This window comes from Perna viridis, chromosome 13, assembly GCF_037379345.1.
Source record: "Perna viridis isolate PV_CMFRI_1.1 ecotype Kerala chromosome 13, ASM3737934v1, whole genome shotgun sequence".
Lineage (NCBI taxonomy): Eukaryota > Metazoa > Mollusca > Bivalvia > Mytilida > Mytilidae > Perna > Perna viridis.
Window position 1 is genome coordinate 25,355,425 of NC_142457.1, and position 23,045 is coordinate 25,378,469.

The 23,045-nt window shown below is 35.1% G+C and overlaps 2 protein-coding genes across 4 annotated transcripts; both read left to right on the forward strand.

Annotated features, from left to right (window-relative positions):
* The first annotated feature begins 17 nt into the window (after positions 1-17).
* Positions 18-6,574, forward strand: LOC148600088 (uncharacterized). 2 transcript variants are annotated; one of them, XM_088558077.1, is made up of 4 exons: positions 18-108; positions 3,886-3,971; positions 4,632-4,767; positions 5,539-6,574. In XM_088558077.1, the coding sequence occupies exons 1-4, from the start codon at positions 51-53 to the stop codon at positions 5,976-5,978; spliced, it is 720 nt and encodes a 239-aa protein (XP_088414203.1). In that variant the 5' UTR covers positions 18-50; the 3' UTR covers positions 5,979-6,574. The 2 variants fall into 2 exon arrangements, with proteins under 2 accessions (XP_088414203.1, XP_088414204.1); XM_088558078.1 differs by having other exon boundaries at positions 76-159.
* A 6,742-nt stretch (positions 6,575-13,316) lies between these two features.
* Positions 13,317-17,775, forward strand: LOC148600089 (uncharacterized). Of its 2 annotated transcripts, none has more exons than XM_088557012.1 (4): positions 13,317-13,421; positions 14,198-14,280; positions 15,425-15,557; positions 17,216-17,775. In XM_088557012.1, exons 2-4 carry the CDS (start codon positions 14,200-14,202, stop codon positions 17,677-17,679), a joined length of 678 nt encoding a protein of 225 aa, XP_088413138.1. In that variant the 5' UTR covers positions 13,317-13,421; positions 14,198-14,199; the 3' UTR covers positions 17,680-17,775. The 2 variants fall into 2 exon arrangements, with proteins under 2 accessions (XP_088413138.1, XP_088413139.1); XM_088557013.1 differs by having other exon boundaries at positions 13,416-13,441.
* The last annotated feature ends 5,270 nt before the right edge of the window (positions 17,776-23,045 follow it).

The window sequence follows — 23,045 nt, forward strand, 5'->3', positions numbered from 1 at the left end:
TTTTAGAAAAAAAATAGTTTGACTTTGAAAAATTATGAAACATCTTTTAAATGAATTGTAAAATTCATACGCTGACGAGGTTTATTGGCTTGAACCAGCAGGAAGGTGGTAAGGAGATTTCTTAACCTATCTGATGCAAGGTTGAAGACACATTCATGTGTTAGCATTTCGATAAATTTTAATTTAATTTGCTTAATTAAAGGGATTTGTTTGCAAAACATATACATGACTGAACTATTATTTTTCTTATACATGAAGGTTAATAACCCGTTATGTATATTGTATGTTATAACAGGAACTTTATTAATTGGACATAATATGCACTCCTGGTTAAAAATAAAACGAATTTTTTTTTCTAAGTTGGTTGGTCCAATGAAACGTGATTTCGTTAAGATTGCAGTGAAAGAAACGACTATATTACTAACATGAAAATATCCGGTATATACACTGTAGAATTGGATCTGCCACAGTATCTGTATGAGTAAGTCACAGTCAGATTCCCTGCTGGGCTAGTGCGTGACGGGGATGGTCTGCGCTGGTTGGGAAGTGATGTTTTGATCTCCTCAGGCTTCTTGACGCTCACTACTGAGTCCTTTAGGTAGTTCCAATCTATGGCGATGCGTACAAACAATGAATTCTTGAATTGTTCGTTTTTGTTTGGAGGCACATACCGCTCATACGGACTTGATTTTTGGTAATGTTGGTCGTGACGCAGTCTGTGTAATTTGTTGCTCTAATTTGTCTATTAGATTAGTTGCTCTTGGTCGAAGCCGCACAAAACCACTGTCAGTCACTGAAAGAGAAAATTAGCTGGTGTTGTCGTCGTCTGGACGGTTAAGTTTGTAATTTGAGGTCCTGTAGCATTTTGATCTGGCATCCCTCGTCTCTTTATTTATAATCGATGTTACAAGGTGAGCCCTCCCCTGTGGGTGCATTCAAGTTTATTTATCCCTGTTTGAGTGTAGGGATCCCAGATAATTGCCCCGTACTCTATTATATATATTACTAACTCTATATATGCTGTTTTCGGCATTTCCTCGGACAAAGTTGGAGATTACGTTCAGTTTTTAAGCAGTGTCTTTGTAAGAAGCGCTGCATGCAAATCCTCTAAAATGCGATCAAGGACTTAAATATATTATATGACTCCTTGATGCGATACACCCCAAAAAGACTACACATTTTTATTTTTGTTACTAAGTTGCTTTATGCAATGTACGTGTAGGTATGTATGGTGAAGTGTATAATTTTTCGTTCCAATCTGTCTGTTCTTAGGAAATAATTTATATTTAAAATTAAAGAGTTTCTGTTGTATTTTCAGTGTCATTTCCTAAGTTATCTCCCTTAATTTTAAAATCTGCAGTGCATTCTATATGATTATTATTCCTTATGAACAGGGGTTCCATGAAAAGCCATATAATATTTTCTGTTTACTTAAGCATTTTAAACAAAATATCAGAAATAAAAATATCTAGGCTTTCCAAACATGAATCACATTTTACATGATTCTTAGCTGGAATATTGCTTAATGCAGCACTTATATTCAATCGAAATATTCGCAAGTCTTATGCAGTAGTCTGTCTCGGATAATAGTCTTGAATGCTTTGGAGAAGTCAAGGATCACATTGTGGACTTGATTCCTATTATCGTAGGATTTAAGCATATCATGGATGGTTATAGCAAGTTGAGTTTCGCCTAAATATCCAGATCTAAATCCATGGTCAAGGGATGTTAAGAGGTTATGGTGTTCCAGATGTTTTACCATGTGTCGGCAGATAATGTGTTCAAGGAGTTAACATGAAACTGATGTTCGAAAGTAATCAAGGGGACCGTCAGATTCTAGCGGAAATCAAAATACTGTAATCCAGGGACAAAGACGTTACATGGAAAACAGACTAACACAATAAAGAACATAAAGTAACTAAAATAATACATACAAAGTTACAAAAGTAAATGAGCAACTTTTGGACTCCACTAAAAATTGGGAGCATGGAACAGGTTCACCGGTAGGGTGAGGGTCCTCTGCTTTTCTAGAAACACCCGCCGAGTTGCTCATAAAAAGTCACGTACAGGGTAGACGAAAGAGGAAAGGAAAATTGACACATTGAACAAATCAGTTTTCATGCTGTAGATGGATACACCGTAACGATCCACGAGTTCATGATGACCATAAAACTTCTGTAGTGATGACTTCAATCTTGTAGCAACAAAACCCTGTTCCAGAAACCTAACTGTAAGAAGTCTAGCGCGATACAAAAAGTCTGCGTAGTTACGGCAAGCTTAAATTTTGGCATGACGTATATATACGAGTTGTGATATGAAAACTCCATACGCAGGTGCTGATGGGATAAGTTGCCACAGATGAAAGGGAAGTTGACAATTCTGAATGAAAAGTCATCGCGTTTCTCGTAAAGTTTGGCCAATAGTTTTCCTTTACCATCGATCTCTAAGTATAGGTCAAGATATGAGGCCGATTTCACAGTGTCTGTAGTATCCTTTATCTCAAGTTCTTTGTGGTAGATGCGATGTATCAAATCCCCGAAACTACATGTAGGATTGTTTACCAATAATACGTCACCTTTATAGCGGGAAGTGAGATTAAAGGATCTAGATAAACGATGTTCTTTCTTTCGGAGCAGATCAGCTATAACGTCAGCCTCTTAACAGTAAAAGAATAGGTCAGCAAGGAGAGAACAATTTATTCCTATTGGAATGCCGACCGTTTGTTGAAAAACGCGCCCCCACATTGGACAAATATGTTGTTGATAAAAAATTCCAGCATTTTGAAAACATCTTCTTCTGCATATTTGGAAGATGATTTGGAATTATTTTTGACAAATACCGGTTTATAGTTTTCTGTCGCGTGTCTATCTCATATGAACTGATGTCAGAGATACCTTCGAAATTTGCGTTGTTAATATAGTTCTGCTTTACGGATTTCTCTTTTGTAGGTTTTCCGGAAGTGTCGACAGTTTGACTAAGATTTTGCTTTCTTTGCCTGGTTTTTCTGTCTATACTTGAAAGTTTCTGAAAATGATAGGATTACGATGAATCTATTGTTTATTGTCTATTTGAAAAGGACAATAGAAATGATCAGGAAGACAAAGTTATTTCGGTGCACCATGAGAACCGATTTGTTCACGATTTGATATTTATTTTTTCTCTTGAAATAGTCTACCCCGGATGTGACACTTCAAACGTGTAGCACCCAAATCGCCATTATACGGCAGAAAGGATGCCTTGCTATATTTCGCTTGGTGTTTGTTTTATTTTTAGTTACCGGGTAAAAAAACTTGGTTTATAACTCCTACCTACCCTTTTTTGTCCATTACAACCTTAAGCAGACATATATTTTTCTTGGCTTAAACTAAAATAAAAAAAAAAACTAGAAATGTGTGGGCCCGATGTGGCAGTTAACACATGTATACGAAATCGATTTTGGAAAAGCTTGATACCAACTCAAAATTTTCAGTTTTTAATGCAGCACTCATATTCAATCGAAATATTTACCAGTTAAGGAAGAAGTATGGATCGAATCAAATATGTTTTTGCTTTAATAATCAAATGCCAAATATGAAAAGCTAACATCGAAAGACAAAAAAGTTACAGCCCGGAAACGAGTTTAACAGGAATTTGACCTTGAGGTCAAAGTTCTAGGTCATAGGCCACTATACAGGTACGCGACACATCGTCTTTAGGTGATCTACCCACATGTCAAATATCAAAAGTCCATACGGAAAGACAAAAAATTACAGCCCGAACACGAGTTTGTAACTGACGGACAGAGTGATCATTATAGGGCGACCGCCATTTCCCTAAAAAAATATATGAAAAAAAAATTGGTCAACAAAGTGGGAGTAAGCGACATAACGACAACTTCCTTTGTAGACGAAATGGTTTCTTTGATAAGTGACGGAATAGCAAGAAATCTACGCAAACCTAAATCTGGACCATTTGGATGGTTTGTCACTAAGGTAAGGATATAAAAGTACAAATCCATGAACAGAACGAAAAACGCAATATTCAAGACTATACCATAAAATAGAAAAAAGCACTATAGATAACATGCACAATTTAGCTAAAAGCACACAGAAAACGAGACTACATAGATACTAAAAACTTGGACTATATGGACAAGGTGCGTAGACAGAGTAAGTTTCCTCTGCTTTTCTATAAATATCATATTTAGACGAAATATGGGAACTTCGACTTTCTTTGTTCTCATTGCGGAGGTGGCCATACCATAGCGATCTACGTGACTTTCAAAGTGATAACTTTTTAGGGCAACACAATCTTGTTCCAGTTGCTTGATAACATAACATTTGGCACGATGCAACAATGAAATCCAAGAAGCTTCGATAGATCTTGGTATGAAGTATAGTATGAGCTGTGATATGTGTATATGCAGGGGCTGAAGGCAAATGGAAAATTGACTATTTAAAATAAGAAATCATTGCGTTTGTCGTAAAGTACTAGTATAGTGATGAACCCCCTTTCGCCAAGCGGGAATTCTTCGCCCGGTACGCCAGTCCTTGGATCCGCGCCTGCCATTTTGTTTTTCAAGGTTTTCTGATTTTCCTATTTTGTACTATCGAATTTACGACAGCACAAAAAACACGTTATTTATTTTACAGTATGTATTTGAAAGAAAGAATGTTATACTAGAAGAATATGGAGCAAAACTTTGCAAAATAGAGCCAGAACATAAAGTTTTGGAAGTCGGATTCGGACCGGGAATCGGACTAGAGGCGGCTTGTAAATACATTTCAGGTATATGGATTTGTAATGTTGGTTATTTTGATGGTACATTGCCATTCTTGAATTTGTTTTGACGCGGGTTTCATATAAGGAAACTTAAGTCCAGTTTTTTCCTCAAATTTTCGATTTCAAGTGATCTGATTGGTCGAAATTTGAGTTGAGGAAGGATTTGATGAAAATCTCAATTTGAGCTGTTATATGTAACCGCACTCTGCGTTAGCTTTCGATAAATGCGAACACCGTGAAATGCACGGCAAAATTTCCCGATCATTTTCACGGCAAATTTTCCGCAATTCTTACTTTTTATATATCGACTGTAAAGGTATCTGTATATATTTCCTTATACTTAGTTGGTAACTTATTAAGCTCCACACAGCTTCAGTCGTTCGTTTCCTCACTTATTAACCCATACATACGTGCATTTCGTAGTCAGTCTCGGACATTATTCAAGTAAAAACGTCGTTTGACAATCCGACAACGTCGCGTAAAATCATTCTCATTTTACCGACTTTGCAAGATTCTTGCGTTTTCTGAGAGGACTGACTGCAGCGTCTGGAGTGAATTTCAAACGTCAGTCGCTGTTTTGCAGCTTGGTTACTTATCCCACCCATACATACATACCTCACAAACAAGGTTTGCGACCAAGTGTTGGATCTGCATGATAGTGCCTTAGCCATATTTAATTGAAGATAATTAAAGAAATGTTAAAATATAGAAATGTCAGGTTTTTTACTTAGTTAATCTATATTTTGTACATTACATATGTCTTTTTCTTTAATATAGGTGGATCTGGAAAAGTCTATGGTGCAGATATCTCAGATAAAATGCTAAAAGTGGCTTCGAGAAGACTAGCATCACAAATTAAGGAAGAAAAAGTAGAGATTGTGAATGCTAGTGTTGATAACTTACCGTTTGATAAAAACAGTTTTGATCGAGTTTTTCACTGTAACTCTTATTATTTTTGGCCTGACCTTGAAGCCGGGTGTCATGAACTCTACAGGGTCATGCGACCAAGTTCTGTAATGGTTACGATCTTAAATTTGGACAACCTAAAACTTGCAGAAGAAAAGGGGTTTTTGAAGTACGGAAATACTGACCCAGACCGACTTATGAGAGGACTGGAAAACACTGGGTTCAAGGATGTAAAGATGAAAGACATAACGGAGGAAAAAAGAATTAAACTCCAAGCAATCTTCGCTAATATTAATGAAAAAAATAATTGAGTGGTGACCATCGGTGAAAAATGAAATATGATTGTTTATCATTTGATCACTAATGGTATGAATCATCACTTGATCATGGAAATAAATTACTATTTGATTATAATGGAATATGACTATAATCATTTAATCACAATGTACTTATAACCAATGGAATTTAACCAGAAAGCTTTGCTCTCGTAGAAATCGTAATGTACACTGTGTACTTTGCCAGGCGAAAATTTGATAATGAAATTTGACTGGTGAGCTTTGGTCCCAATATAATATACCCGGTGCAACCATAATTAACATTTTGTACTTTGTCAGGTGATCATTTAATTTATGAAATTTGACTGGTGAGCTTTGGCCTCAATTGTACCATAATGTGCATTTTGGACTTTGCTAGGCGATCAGTTGATTAATTGAATTTGACTGGCGAGCTTTGGTCTCAATAAAACCATAATGCTCATTGCGTACTTTGCCAGGCGTTCAGTTGATTAATGGAATTTGACCGGTGAGCTTTGATCTCAATACAATACATGTATACCCGGTGTTTTTTTTTAATGAAACATGACTGATTATTGAATATGATATTCAAATGTATTAAATTTTAAATCTGATGTTGTTCTTATTCAGGGGCAGGAAGCGGGCTATCATTTGCTCATCATTTGCCCACATTTTGCCTAATTTTACAACAAAAAGAGGGAGCTCAAAGTCCCGGAACTCCAGGCCACTGATTATTTCACTATTGGGTAAATTTATAGTATCCTCGATTGGATACTGCCACAAATGAAAAGAGTCATTGATGTACACATGACTGTCAAGTAAGCGAATTACGTCCGAGGTTTTAAATGCCGTGGAAGTTTTAAAGGCACGGTAAATTTGGAAAATACGGAAAGGAACCGGCCGTATCCACGCCTTTAATAACATAATGTTTCAAATGTTTTACACCAAATTAAAACTTACGAAAACGAACAAGATCTAAACACTTTAACAACCTTCCTAATTTTACATATTCAAAGTTCAAAACCATGCAACACCTGGCGGATATTGACGCATCAATTTCAGTTCACAGTTGTATTTTTTTCCGTGGCCAACTATCTTTTAACACGATGGACTCAGAAAAGGATGCCTTGTGTATTATTTGTCGAAAATGTGCTCGAAGCTTAAAAAGTATTGTCCAGAAAAGTGGAGGGTTCCATTCCCCGATACCCTTTCTGGTTTAGCCTTTAACCTCGCGTGACCTTTCATAATTATCAGGTCTAATTGAAACATTAAAACATATCACTTTGCTGCCTTATAGAGGAAGTATTCCGACAATTCTACCCTTTTTCCATTATTAGTAAGTTCTGCTGATATCTTCCACCTGAAATACTGCGAACATCAGATGTATGCAATTTCTTCTTAATTAAGTTATTTTTTTAAAGTATAAATTAATCTTTTCGCAAATTGTAACTGTAACTGTAAAACTACTTTGACTGATTCATATATATATGTAGAAATGATATGTCTTTCGAGACCAAGTTGCAAAGACTCGCCGTCAACAAGATTCAGGGCTATTTTGGGTGCTTTACAGCTTTTTTTTTAATTTTACTTTGGACTTAAAAAATGACACAGTGGCGGATCCAGAAAGAAGTTGGGGGGGGGGGGTGGGGGGTGGTACAGGGGATTAATTGGCACCCCCTTTTTATATTTTAAAATTTGTCGATTTCATGTGTTAAATTGACAAAATATAAAATGGCAGATAACGTCCTAGCGCCTACTTTTTCTGCGGAACCCCGGCTGTCACCCCTCCTTTTCAAAGCATCTGGATCCGCCCCTACAAAATGGAAGAAAAACAAAGAACAAAGAAATACATAACAAACAAAAAACTTACTACAAATACATAAAATAAAAAAAAACACGTGTTTTTTCAAAACGATGCCCGTTTCACCGGAGATTCATTATTTTATTCTAAAAGATGGAATGAATTTATTTTTTATGATCTCTTTATCTAAAATATTCTACAAAAACACCACTTATATTAATATTGCAAACTTCGGTATACTGTACACGTGTTTCAAAGAGTAACATCTCAACGCCAGCATCATCACCAAACACATAGGTTAATCTAAATCCCAAGACTGAATCGTACCCTTCCGGTGCACATGCGCCATGCTCCCATGAGAACCGATTCGTTCACCGTGTCATAGTTTTCTTTTCCTCGTACGTCAACTTAACGAGCAACTCGGAGAGTGTTTCTAGAAGAGCAGAGGACACTTATTCTACCGATGCACATCGTCCATGCTTCCAGTTTTTAGTGGAGTCTGAATTGCATATTTAATTTTGTGTCTTCGTAATACGAATAATTTTTGTTATTTCATGTTCTTTGTGATATGTGTGTGTTTTCCCTTTCTAGTCGTTATCCTTAAAATATATTCCTCTTTGATTTCCGCTCGAATCTTGGTTCCCTTCATTACTCTTACACATCAGAAGAACTCATAAAAAATCGAAAAGGAAAATCCAACACCGGTTTTGGCACTTGGGAGGTTTTATTAGCGACTAACCCACACAGCCAGAGTTTCGAAATACAAGCTCATTTCTTTAGGAGGGTTTTTATCGGTTGACCCTTCGACAGTACTCAGTAGAGGGTGATAAGCATATTTCTTACCCTGGCTGAAGTGAGCATTTCGGTACAGTTTCAATTTAATTTGCTTAGTATAAGGTATCTGCAACAATATGTGACTGAACTATTAATTTATCGTACCAAGGAAGATTAATAAACCAGTAAACGATGTATGTTGTATGTTAAAAATAAAACGTAGACGTTTTTTTTTTAAAGTTGGTTGGTCCATGCAGTGATACGTGATTTTTCCGCATGCAAAGAATGTAAAAGATTGCGATGAAATTACCACAAATATATATAATTTATCATTATGCGGATCCAAGGACCCGTGCCGGCCCCTTGTCAATTGCAAAAATGGAACGCGTGCAAAAATTTGTTTATCAATGATATGCTTGCCCTCACCCCTATAGGTGATTCTCTATCCGCCACTGTTTACTGAAAGTGTCTGAAAATGATTGAATTACGATTACCTTGTTGTTTAATTAATATTGTCTATTCTAATATGACGTGCTTCAAAGCTCTTTAGATATAGTACGTGGGCTGAGATAACCCTCCGTCAACCCCCCACTCATCAACCAAAATATGAGTTTCAGGTACCCTTATACCTCTCATTTCAAATCTTTTTGTCGCCAAAAATAAACTGAAGCATTTTTGTATTTTTGGCTACTTTCTATACCTCATTGAGGCAATAAAATATACATATTTTTTTTTTTTTTTAAAGTTTTTTGATTCTACGAACTTTTTTCTACGGAACAAACGTACATATGTATGCTTCATCATGTAGCCCAATGTCTCAGCTTTACAATGGTACCAAGAAAGTTGCAGTAACACTTAGGGTTTTGCGGTAAAATGAAAAAAAAGTACCCCTACCCTGCCTAAAAATTGCTTAAATTGACATAGTTTTCAATGTCAAAACCCCTAGACTATTAATGTTTCAGTAAAAAATGGTTTATTTGGTATTTCCTGTTAATATAGTATTATCACAATTTATACTTCTGGGGTTCTTTTGATGAATTTTGCCGATTTCCTTGGTCCGAATTTATCAAAAAAAAAAAAAAAAACAAAACAAAAAAATGGGATTTTCGATTTTTCGGTAAAAAGTCACATAAATTCGACTCTGTAAGTTATTGCTCAACTAAAACGTCTCAAATTTGGTATCATTCGAAAGAAAATTTAATTTTCTACATAAATAAACAACGAAAACCTAATTTTTGAGAAAGGATTTTCAAAAAATGTTAAAAAATTACCCCTACCCCTAGAAAACTAATCTCAGAATTCTCATTCACCACATATTACCGAGTTAAGCACTTATATATATATATATATATATATATATATATATATATATATATATATATATATATATATATATATATATACGATTTTACCTACCTACCCTATTTTTTTCATTCCATGTAACCTTAGCAAACATATAATTTTTCTTGGCTTAAACTTCACTTAAAATAAATTTGAATAAACAAAAAATCAATGAAGTATAAGTTAGCTATATATAACGACAACTTCCTTTGTAGAGGAAATGGTTTCTTTGATAAGGGAAGTAATAGCAAGAAATCTATGCAAACCTAAACCCGGACCATTTGGATGGTTTGTTACTACGGTAAGGGTGTAAAGAATAAAGACCATAAGCAGACCGAGGAACGCAATATTCAAGACTAAACCACAAAAACCCCAGAAAAACAACACTATAAATAACATGCACAATTTAGCTAAAATCACTCAGAAACGAGAATGTATAGATACTCAAAAGGGACTCTATGGACAAGGTGCGTCGATAGGGTAAATGTCCTCTGCTTTTTTAATGAATATCATAGTTAAAAGACGAAAGATGGGAAATTCTACTTTGTTAACAAGTTTGTGCACAAGTGACCTCACCATAACGATCTACGAGTGCGTGACTTTCGAAATAATGATATTAGTTTGGAAACACAATCTTGTTCCAATTGCTTGATAAGATATAAAATTTACCACGATTCAACAATTAAATCCAAGAAGCTTCGACAGACCTTTGTATGACTATAAGCTGTGATACAAATAGGAATTTTGTAACATACACATGAAAAATTGACAATTTAAAATGAGAAGTTATTGCGTTTGTCGTATAGTATTTTGATGACCCCCCCGCATTTCGCCAAGCGCCAAGCAGGAAACCCTTGCCATCCCATCATTTTTAAGCGTCGTAACAAAACTTGATAATTCCGGCAATATTCATGTACATGTACTATATACCTTTCTAATGTTAGTCATTTTAATGCCACTAGCCTGGTGTGATTGATTTTACGTGACTCTGGCCAATTTACGTTACAAAGCGTTACTGGTAAACTAAACTTGATCATGGCTGGCCAATTTATTTTTTATACTGGAGTTTCCCCAGAAAGTGGTACTTGGAAGGTTTTAATAGTGACCAACTCACACAACTAGGGTTTCAAAATACATAGCGTTGTTTTATGCCTATCTTTCAACGCCCGTAAAATATGGTAAACCTTTGTCTGTCTGTCGTAAGAAAACTACAAAACGCTTTGATGGAATATGATATTTTTATACAATGATTATTTATATTGAAGAAAGCTCCTTTTTTGTTTGTCAAGATTTTCTGATTTTCCCATTTTTTGAACTACATGTATTAAATTTATACGTGGAGCATGGATCTACTTTGATGGTATATTACCATTCTTTAACATGTTCTGAGTAATCTTTCAGCAAACGCGATCATTCTTTAAGTGGATATCTCATTTTGTGTGTTTTCACTTGTTGAAGAACTTTTGGGGATATCTTAAAGTATTTTACGGTTTTTGAATTTCTGTTATATTGGTGCATGTGTCGAGTTTCATCATATCCGTTCTTATTTTCCATTGTGTACTAGTACTTGATAAAAAGTGACCATGCTGCTCCCATCTTGCAATCATTAAGATGTTGGGTGAAATGCACGGCAAAATTTCCCGACCATTTTCACGGCAAATTTTTCGCCATTCTTACATTTTAGCTCACCTGGACCAAAGGCCACAGTAAGCTTATGCCATTACTTTGCAAATTTTAAAAGTTCCAAAACATTGTACCATGTGAACGATTTAGTCTCTTTAGAACGTCTAGTTTAAATACGGTCTTTCTTCATGGGTGAGTACATGCAATTTTTTGGGATAGTGTACTTAGGTGGTAACTGTCATAGTTTTCCTTTCCTCTTTCGTCTAGGCCGGACTTGATTTTTGTATGAACAACCCGGCGGGTGTCCCTAGAAATGCAGAGGATGCTTACCCTACTGGTGCACCTGGTCCATGCTCTCAGTTTTTAGTGGAGTCCGAGTTGTTCATTTGCTTTTTTTGCTTTGTATGTGTATCGTCTTAGTTACTTTGTGTTCTTTGTTGAGTATGTCTGATAACCATGTCCGGTCTTTATCCCCGGATTGCATTCTTTTGATTGCCGCTATAATCTTTGTTCCCTTGATAACTCTTATCACACCCGTAAACAAATACATATCCTACAAACAAGGTTTGCGACCAAGTGTTGGATCTGCATGATAGTGTTTCAGCCATATTTATTTTTTTAATAATTAAAAAAAAATGTTTAAATACTGAAATGTCATGTTTTAGTTAAGGAAAAGTCTACGGTGTAGGATTCTCAGATAAAATGCTAAAAGTGGCTTAGAAAACACTAGCATCACAAATTAAGGAAGAAAAAGTAGAGATTGTGAATGCTAGTGTTGATAACTTACCGTTTGATAAAAACAGTTTTGATCGAGTTTTCACTGTAACTGTTACTATTTTTGGCCTGATCTTGAAGCTGGATGTCGTGAACTCTGCAGGGTCATACGACCAGGTTCTGTAATGGTTACCATGTTAAGTTTAGACTCCCTCTAATTTGCAGAAGGAAAGGGTTTTTTGAAGTACGGAAATACTGACCAAGAACGAAATGTGAGAGGACTGGAAAAGACTGGGTTCAAGGATGTAAAGATGAAAGACATAACGGAGGACAAACGACTTATATTCCAGGCAATCTGCTAATGTTAATGAAAAACTTAAGTGAATGGTGACTATTTGTGAAAAATAAAATATGACTGTTTATCATTTGATAAAAATGGAATAATATTAACCAGGCTGGATTATGAAATATAAATGACTATTTGATTAGAATGGAATATGACTAGTGATAATTTAATTATAATGTCCTTAAAATTAATTTAATTTGACCAGAGAGCTTTGGCCTCAATCATAATGTACATTGTGTACCTTGCCAGGCGATTACTAGTATTTAATTAAGGAATATGACTAGTGAGCTTTGGTCTCAATAGAATATACCCGGTTAATATACGTGGTGTACATTGCCAGGTGATCAGTTGATTAACGGAATTTGACTAGCGAGCTTTGGCCTCAATAGAATACATCCGGTACAACCATACTTTGTCGGTCAGGTGATAATTTGATTAATTGATTAATTGAATTTTAAAAGCAAGCTTCGGTCTCAATAGATTATACCCGATGCCAGGCGATCATTTGATTAATGGAATTTGACTAGTGAGCTTTGTTCTTAATAGAATATACGCCGTGCCTAATGAATAATGACTGAACATTGAATATGATATTCAATTTTATTAAATTTTAAACCCGATGCTGTACATATACAGGGCTCCAGAAAGTTTTAAAGGGAAGCGGGCAATCATTTGCTCATCTTTTGTTTATATTCAACATCAAAATTCATCGAAAAAAAGGACCTCTAAGTCCCGCAACCCCAGACCACTGATTATTTGACTTCTGGATAAATTTATAATAAAAAATCATTTCACGATTGAATACTGTCACCGGTGGAAAAAGTCATTAATGCTCACATGACGCAATACAGGTAACTTGCAGGTAAGCGAATTTCGTCGGAGGTATGGAAATACTATGGAAGTAGCCAGTTTTATAGGGATTGTAAATTTGAAAATAGGGAATTCTTGGCCTTTACTTTACTTTTATTTTTTCATCAAATGTTTTTCACCAAATTAAAACGTACGAAAACAAACATAGAACTGAACACTTCCTGATTTGACATTGAAATACTAAGCCATGCATCGCTTGGCGGCTATTGACGCATCGATTTCAATTTACGATTATACTTATTTTTTTATTTTTTGTCTGTAGCCGAGTTACTTTAAACATGATGGTTCTCAGGGATGGATCCAGAAAAGGGTATGCTTGGTATAACGTGCTCTTCTGTGGGTGTCCTGGGTATTATTTGTTTGTTTTTTCCCAAAATATGCGCGAAGCTTACAAAGTATTTTCCAAAATAGAAAAAAAAATGGAGGAGGGTAACCCTCTCTGGAGTAGCTACTGGGTCTGCACCAGTATTAATGACAATTATTAAGTCTTGTTGACATTAAAATATGCTTAATCATTTTCCCATTGTTAATATATGTCCAGCCCGTGATCATACACTTCAAATACTACCAACATAAAAAATTCATTCAAATGAAGTATGCAATTTCTATTTATATAAGTTGTTTTAAAAAGTAGCAATTGATATTCAGTGAGCATTTTTCATGTATATAAAACTGTAAAACTACTTTGTCTGATCTATACATGTTTTAATGACGAATTGATACAGTCAGTAAATAAAATGTTTTTTTTTTGTTTGACGGTTCCTGCAGATATGACGTCTTTCTTTCAAGAGGAAGTAGCAAAGAATCTCCGTCAGCCAGGTACAGGTCTTTTTGGATGGTACGTAACAAAGGTTAGTATATATGTACAGCTATCTTTTATTTTACTTTGGACTTTACGAATCTGATACAGACTTTATTAGAAACAAACTCAGTGGCAGATCCAGAGATGGGGGATGCGGGGGATGGCATCCTCTATTTCAGTCGTAAAATTTGCCATTTTCATGTTTTAAATTGACAAAAATGGCAAATAATGTCCTAGCACCCCTTTTTTGTAAATCCCGAATCGCACCCTCCTGTGCGAAGTGTCTGGATCCACCCCTGCAAACTGAAACCAAAACAATGGAAAACCAATGCATAAACAAACAAACAAACAAACAAAAAAAGAAACTAAAAAAATAAATAAAAAAAAACCATAAACTAAGACAACACGCGTTATTCCAAAACGATGTTTGTTACACTGGAGAATCATTATTTTATTCTGAAAGATGGAATGTATTTATTTTTATGATCTCTTTATCTAAATAAATATTCTAAAAAACACCGCTTATATTAATATTGCATATTTCGGCATACTGTACACGTATTTCGAAGAGTAACATCTCATAGCCAACATCATCACCAAATACATAGGTTAATATAAATCCAAAACTACATTCTACCTGTACACCTGGTCCATCCTCCCATGATTACGGATTCGTTCTCCGTGTCATAGTTTTTCTTTCCTCGTTCGTCTACTATATGGGCAACTCGGCGGGTGTTTATTAAGTAACACAGATGACGCTTACCCTACCGGTGCACATCGTCCATACTTCTGTGTTCATTTACCGTTGTTTTTTTTGTATACGAGTAATTGTAGTTACTACATGTTCTTTGCTATATGTGTTTTCCCTTTGGAATATATTTCTCTTTGCTTTCCGTTCGAATCTTGGTTCCCTTGATCGCTTTTACACAAGAAGAATTCAAGACCAACTACTCAATCGAAATGGGTAGTCAAACCCAAAACCCAAAACAAAATATGGAATTTTTTGGAAGTCTCGGTGTTTTACTTTTAGCTTATTTAAACATAAGTTACATTAAAACCTGTCTAAACCGGACACTTTGTAATGTATTTTTGAACCTTGCCAAACCAAACACCTGTCTAAACCGGACACATTTCAAAATCCAAAAAGGGTTACCTAAGATGTGTTTTACAGTAGTATTTTTGTGTGGATTCAGCTTTTTATCAAGCACAACTCCGTATTAGAAGAGAATGCTGCAACATTATGCCAGATAGAACCTGATCACCATGTGCTTGAGGTTGGGTTTGGTCCCGGTATAGGACTAGAAACCGCTTACAAATTTGTTGAAGGTGAGTAAAAAATCTCCTCTACAGACGTACTTATAACTGTTTCATGATTTACTATGTATCTCTCCGCTAACTTATAAGCTCTGCTTTACCAGTTTCTTCCGCAGACCTGTGATCGCTTCCTGATTTAGAAAGTATCAATCCGCTAGCTTTTAGATTCTGCTATACAGGATGTAAAAAATCAGCGGGCATGAGCACTACTCATTACAAACCCGATAAACTGTGTCCGGTGTGCTTTACTAATTGCATAAAAGGGTGCGATTTAGCACTGAGTGTGACAGAATGGGTGTAAAGCGTCGGAATATCTGCGCCTGATCGAGATTAAAGGTGACCATTATTGTAAGACAGGTATGGATTTAAGGTTTCTAGGTTGCTATTATTATCAACCCATTCCGGATCCCGCATTTTTAATCATACCCTGCTGCTTAAAAAGGCACCGAAAACCGAGGTAATCGACGTTTTAAAAATGTTATTGAAATACCAATTATACGTACAATATACCAAGTGTTTTGGCGCGCTACTCATCAAAATAGTAAACCTATTCACATAAATTTTGAAAAGAATTGTGTACTCAGGTATAATGATTTACCTTTAGGAAAATAATTTGCTGTACACCTGATACCAAAACAATAAGTATAAAATATGGAACGGAAGAAAAAAATATATGGACCGCCTCATTTTCAAATTAAGAACGTGACGTCACAATGTAGGAAATTCTGTATGTTTTATCTTTCTTTTTTACATGAACGATCCAAAGCCAACTATATACATTTTGTACATATAAAAAGTATAATATATCAAATCATTAATAGTTCAAGTTACTTCGGGTCAAATTGCAATATATGGACCGGCTGGTCACCTATAAAAATCATTGGTTTTGGGGTTGTGACTTCCATCATATTGAATAAATACAAAAAAATACCAAACATGTATATTGCAAGAGTAATCAAGTGAACCAAGGTTCTAGTTGAAATCAAAAGAATTTAATCCAGGGACAAAGATCAGACATGGAAAACAGACATATACAACAAAGAACATTTCAACACTAGATACCAAACCACGAAAGGAAGACTGCGGTTTATAGACTTTTATGAGCAACTCCGCAGGTGTAATAGCCGACGCAGTGAAATTTGTTCTTTTTACTAATAGTTTTCTACATTTCATCAGGAAATAACACATGACGCGCAATTTCAATTTCCGATGCAGTTTTTTTTCGAACGCCACTAAGTTATCAGTATTTTGCCAACCGGAAAGCAGAATTTCGATCAGGTGACTTGCGGTTCCATGGAAGGGCATCTTTAAGATCAAAGGGTAAAAAGCGAAACTATACCGACTGCGTTAGAAAAAACTAAATATCCCACATAGCATGCAATTGTACAAACCCAGAGGATTGGCGGTAAATTCAAACAAGGAATTGACCAATAGTTATAAATAGTCAACAATCACTCTGATGTTCAGTTGTCATACTGATTCGTTTGGGAGACTTCAGATTGACATTTACTCTTTGCTTTTTTTGTTTTCTTCCGTTTTTGTTTTGTGTTGTTTGTTCTGTTTATTCTTTAATGAATGGCTTCCATATTCGTCGCCTCATTGTTTTCACGTAGTTTTTCGTTTATTGCACTGTATATTTATTTCCTAAAATTTGTAATATCCCTTTGTAGATGGAAGCGGCAAGATATATGGAGCAGAAATCTCGGACAAAATGATTGAAGTCGCATCTAAACGATTGGAATGTCAGATAAACAACGATAAACTTGAAATATTGAAAGGGAGTGCTGGAGAATTACCTTTCAAAGAGAACAGTTTTGATCGAGTTTTCCATTGCAACTGTTACCACTTTTGGCCCGACCTTGAAGCCGGATGTGGTGACCTTTATCGTGTCATGAAGGCAGACACTATTATGGTCACAACCACGTGTACACAAAGGGTAAACAATTTTGTTGAAAAAGGATGCTTGAAATACGGAAGATACGATACGAATGAATATATGAGAGCGCTTGAAATAACCGGATTTCAAAATGTTCATATGGACCAAATTGTTGACGATTCAGGTTTAGAATTTCAAGCAATATTTGCTCATGTTGGAAAAAGTAAATACACTCGGGCCGGCACTGGGATTAATTGAAATACAGTAAAAAGACACATTTTAATATAAAGTTTAATATATTTTAAATCTTTGAAGACCAAACACCTTTCTTAATAAAATCAAAGTTTAAAAGAGGCTCGGTTTTAACAGGTGTTATTTCAATTTTGCGAAAATCAAGTGTTGATATAGCAGTGCAAATCCTGCTTGCAGTTTTATTTTGCTGACATTGATTTAAACGCTCCACTCATCGTTGATATAATACAACAAACTCTTTTTAATTTGATATTTGCTCTCCATACAAAGTCTGTGTTCCGCTCTGTGCTAAGAGGAGGTAGCATATCGGAGGTACAAACGAGGGGACTTCTGTGGACCCATCCACCACATAAAAAATGGATAGAACCGTTCTTCCAATATTGCAAAATCTTCTATTAATGGCATTTCTTAACACTTTAATCATGTAGAAATAGATATTATTTATTTCGTATTGATATTTTACAATGTGGATCCTGAAAAATTCGAAAGATCTTTTGGAGACAATCAGTTGAAGACTATTATCTGAATATAATAGCATTAAAACCTATGATTTTTCAGCACAGTATACTTCTATTCCTCATACTCAATTGAAATCCCAACTTAAAACATTATACATCGTTGTTTTTCCAAAAAAGATGGTACACCTAGATACAAAAATATAGTTCTTTGTAGAGATCCCTCATACTTTGTAAGAAATAATTCCAAAGCATCTTACAAATATAAAGAGGAAGATGTTAACAAAATGCTGGAATTTTTAATCGGCAACATATTTGTCCAGTGTGGTGGACGTGTTTTTCAACAAACGGTCGGCATTTGGATGGGAACAAATTGTGCTCCTTTACTTGCTGACCTTTTCTTTCACTCTTATGAGGCTGACTTTATAGTTGATCTGATCAGAAAGAAAGAATATCGTTTGGCTAGATCCTTTAATTTCAGTTTCCGCTATATAGATGACGTATTATCTTTAAACAATCCTAGTTTTGGGGATTTGATACATCGCATCTACCCCAAAGAACTTAAGATAAAGGATACTACAGACACTGTGAAGTCAATCTTATATCTTGACTTACACTTAGAAATCTGTGGTAAAGGAAAGCTATTGACCAAACTTTACGACAAACATGATGACTTTTCATTCAGCATTGTCAACTTTCCTTTCATCTGTGGCAACATCCCTTCGGCTCCTGCGTATGGAGAGTTCAGATCACAACTCATACGTTATGCCAGAGCTTGCCGAAACTACGCAGACTTTTTGTATCGCGCTAGAACTCTACCAAATAGGCTTCTGGAACAGGGTTATGTTGCTACAAGATTGAAGTCATCACTACAGAAGTTTTATGGTCGTCATCATGAACTCGTGGATCTTTATGGTGTATCCATCTGCACCATGAAAACTGATTTATTCAACGGATCATAGTTTTCTTTTCCTCGTTTGTCTTCCCCGGACTTAAATTTTTATGAGCAATTCGGCGGGTGTTTCTTGACAAGCAGAGGACGTTACCCTACCGGTGCGCCTGGTCCATGCTCCCAGTTTTTAGTGGAGTCCGAGTTGCTTATTTGCTTTTGTTACTTTGTATGTATGATTTTAGTTACCTCATGTTCTTTGTTGTGTATATCTGTTTTCCATGTCTGGTCTTTGTTCCTGGATTACATTTTTTGATTACCGGTATAACCTTGGTTCCCTTGATTACTCTTACACCGATTTATTTGTTTCCATTAATAATTAAATGTTCTGTAAATAAAAGAAATCCATGCATTTGAATGGAAGCTTGGGATCATTCTATTGAAAACACAAAGTCACGTGAGAACTCTCCGTGCAAAATCCGACAGGGTATTCAAGGACGTTAAAACCCCTTAGTTTTATTAAAGAACAAAACGATATTCACGAACAACTTGAAAACCACTAAAACCCAATTTGTTAGATATTCTGTATTATTAATTTCCGCTTCTGCCAAACTCAGGACGAAACTTTGCCTCTTTTTACATTTTTGACCTTACACCTTAGGGCCATATGCAGAAATTGCACTATGCTTATTTTGGTCACATTATTTGGAAATACCGTATATACGTTCCTTTAATTGGCAACTAGAGGCTCTAAAGAGCCTGAATCGCACACGTAGCAAACTGTGCTAGGGCAATATGTAATGATACCATTTTAATCATTATCATTTTATTCAGAATAACGTTTATATATTGATAGAAATTTGGCCCCTAAAAGTGTCATTTTGACAATTTTTCAAGCTTTTTCTAATTATTTGGAATTAAATCCTCATTGCATGGTGATCCGATTTAAAAAACAAAACAAAACAAAACAAAAAAACATTCATCGCATGGTCGATGAATATGCGTGGGTCATGCTCAACATACACATCAGCGAGGAAAATTCATTTATTCTATTCAACCCCTTTATAGAGGAATTGTATATTGAGTATATTCATAGAGTTAACACGAACGGGTTCTTACGTCTAGTGTAGGTTTCACTTAACAAGTGAATCAAATACTGTAGAAAATTTCATATTACAAATCTATCACATATTTGAATAAAATAATACCACTTCAATATTATCTTGAATATTAAACTTGAATATCGTTGAATACTATAGAGATATAGAATGGCAATAAACGAAATTACTGTGTTTACATATGATGTAGATTTCTCTGGTTGAATTTCATAGTTTGGTACTTGGTTGGATCATAATGTCTTTGACATTTATTCCATATCTCAGGGTTTTGAATATATTCTATAATATAAATAAACAAATATAATGTTTTCACCAAACTCTTTGAAACGCCAACTTGAATTTAAGTACAAATGGAGTTTTAAAAACATGTTCGACGTTAAATTTTTTTCTTGGGAACTGTCAGTTGCGTTTATCATGTTTATAGAGAAATGCCTAATGATTTCAAATTTTTAATACCGAATCATAACCTACTATATTATTTGTTGATGACCGGAAGTATAATGTCCATATTGAGCATGCCTGCATTTGGTCTTTTAATTTATATTGAGTCTGTTTCTCCTTATTGGGTCTATATTTCCGTATTGGTTCAGTTATTAATTCTTATCTAATTCTAGACAAATAGTATTGAATGTGCAATTTTAATCATAATTTACACAACTGGTTAAAAGTACATTATAAACACTATCAGGTCGTACAGTCAAGAAACAGAAGTTCCCCCATAACACAAGTTCAAACAGAAGAAATTAGAAGACTTAGGCACAGCCAAAAACTGAGCATCGCTCGTATACATTTTTCTTACATGTGTAAAATCGTACCGGATCTAGACACTGTAAATAATTCTTTTATATTTTTTCTTTATTTTTGACTTGTATATTTTAATTTCAAACCAATTAAAAGGCTACTGTCATTTTGAATTCAATTCCCTGACCCATTTCTGAGGGCCTGTCTTATACCTTCCGGTTTGAGTGAACGTCTATAGTTAGTCTCTTGCGCAGTGCTCGGTATTACGATTATAAGTTCCCAAAGAAATTTGATTGTAATATCGGTATTAATTTCTAACGAAATAAACCTAATAAAACAAATGTTGACAGTACACAAATCAAAATAAAACCACTCCTTATCAACATTGAACTTCAAAATCGTTAAATACTTAATTATAAACACTGCCAGGTCGTACAACATTTAGAATACCGCCACATTTATATTAAACATAAATATCGTATTATTGTTAATTAACTAAAGTATATTAGACCTAATACGGATAAAACTCCACATCGAAAATTTCATTCTATTAGGCCATTACGACAATCTACAAAGCAATACGGATTTTCCCGTATTGGCACGGGTTTTGCAGGACCAATATTAGCATAGGCGAGTATCTTCAAGCATTCCAGTAACCTAAGAGATTTTTGCAAGGTGTCGTTGAGTTATGGAAATGTAAAGAGACGATGAAAACTACACAATTTTCAAGACAAATTTATTATTATTTGAACATGTTAAGGTAGTAGACCTAAGGTAAGGGACACAACTCTTACAAATCATTGGAACGTTTGTATTCACCATTTTATACCCATCTCATGTAATCATCAAAGTAATTTGGTCTGATTTCATTCTGTTTCAAAGGGAAGCTTGAAGGCTTTCGTGAAATTCTACATGATACAAACATATCACTGATTTGAAGAGTTATGTCTCTTACCCCAGGTCTATCTCCTTTAGTTTATTACGAAGTTTGGTCAAGTCCAATGAAGTGAAAGAAAAGGTCAACAAACAACTTTTATGATGTTATGATACATTTACTGCAAATGATTGACCTTTCACCTCACCTTTTACGAACTGCATGTAACAAAATCTGTAGACCTTAACGGCCACTTTGGAGTACAAAACACCGTGAGACCACACAACATTCAAAATACTACCACATCAACATTAAACTTCAATATCGTTAAATACTACATATGAACACTGTCAAGTCGCACAACATTAAAAAAAACACTACTTCAACATTAAACTTCGATATCGTTAATTACTAGATTATAAATACTGTCGGATCGAGGCGACCGTTTCACTGCACTATTGGACTCATTTCTCTTAGCAAAGAGTTTACTTTTACTGCGCTCAAGGCTACATATTTCAATGGTTCCACTGTCAGATCCCAGTAAAACGTCATCTAACGACGACTCGCTCTTTATTTCTTCATTTTTCCCAGATTCTTTATCCATCTTCTCAATGGTTTTCTTTGGTAGTTCGGAACCACGTCTGGCTCTATTGTCTTTACTACTGACTATAATTTCTGTTCGTATCGAGAAGATATTTTCCTTAAGCCAGAATGTAGCCATTTGACCCTTTCCCTAAAAAGTTAAAACGCACTTGTTAATTAACATTTTCGCATTGAGTGAAACCTTGCACAAACAATACCTTACACTTGTCATATAGTCATAATGATCAATTTACTGTTTGACTTTGACGAGGTGACAACAGAAGAAAAAGGCATTACCAATTTGGAGGGTGTTTTTCTAGAAGCACGGAAGACTAATTTTTTTACCAACCCAATGTTACATGCTCCAGATTTTTGCATTTCATCTAACACATTTTATACCGTTTGTCTGTTTTTGTCTTTTTTTTTTTGCTCTGCTCTTGGTTTTCTTCCAATACCCTGTTTATTGAATTTGTTCTTAAGTAGCACTCCACATAAGAATCATGCAAAATGTGATTCATGGTTGGAAAGCCTACATATTTTTATTTTTTATATTTTGTTTAAAATGTGTAAACAGAAAGTAACATGTAGTTTTTCATATAAACCATCTTCACAGGAGATAAAAATTATTTAGAATGCACTGTAGATTCCAAAATAAGGGAAATAACTCTGTAAACGACACTCAAATACAATAGAATCTATTGGATTTTCAATTT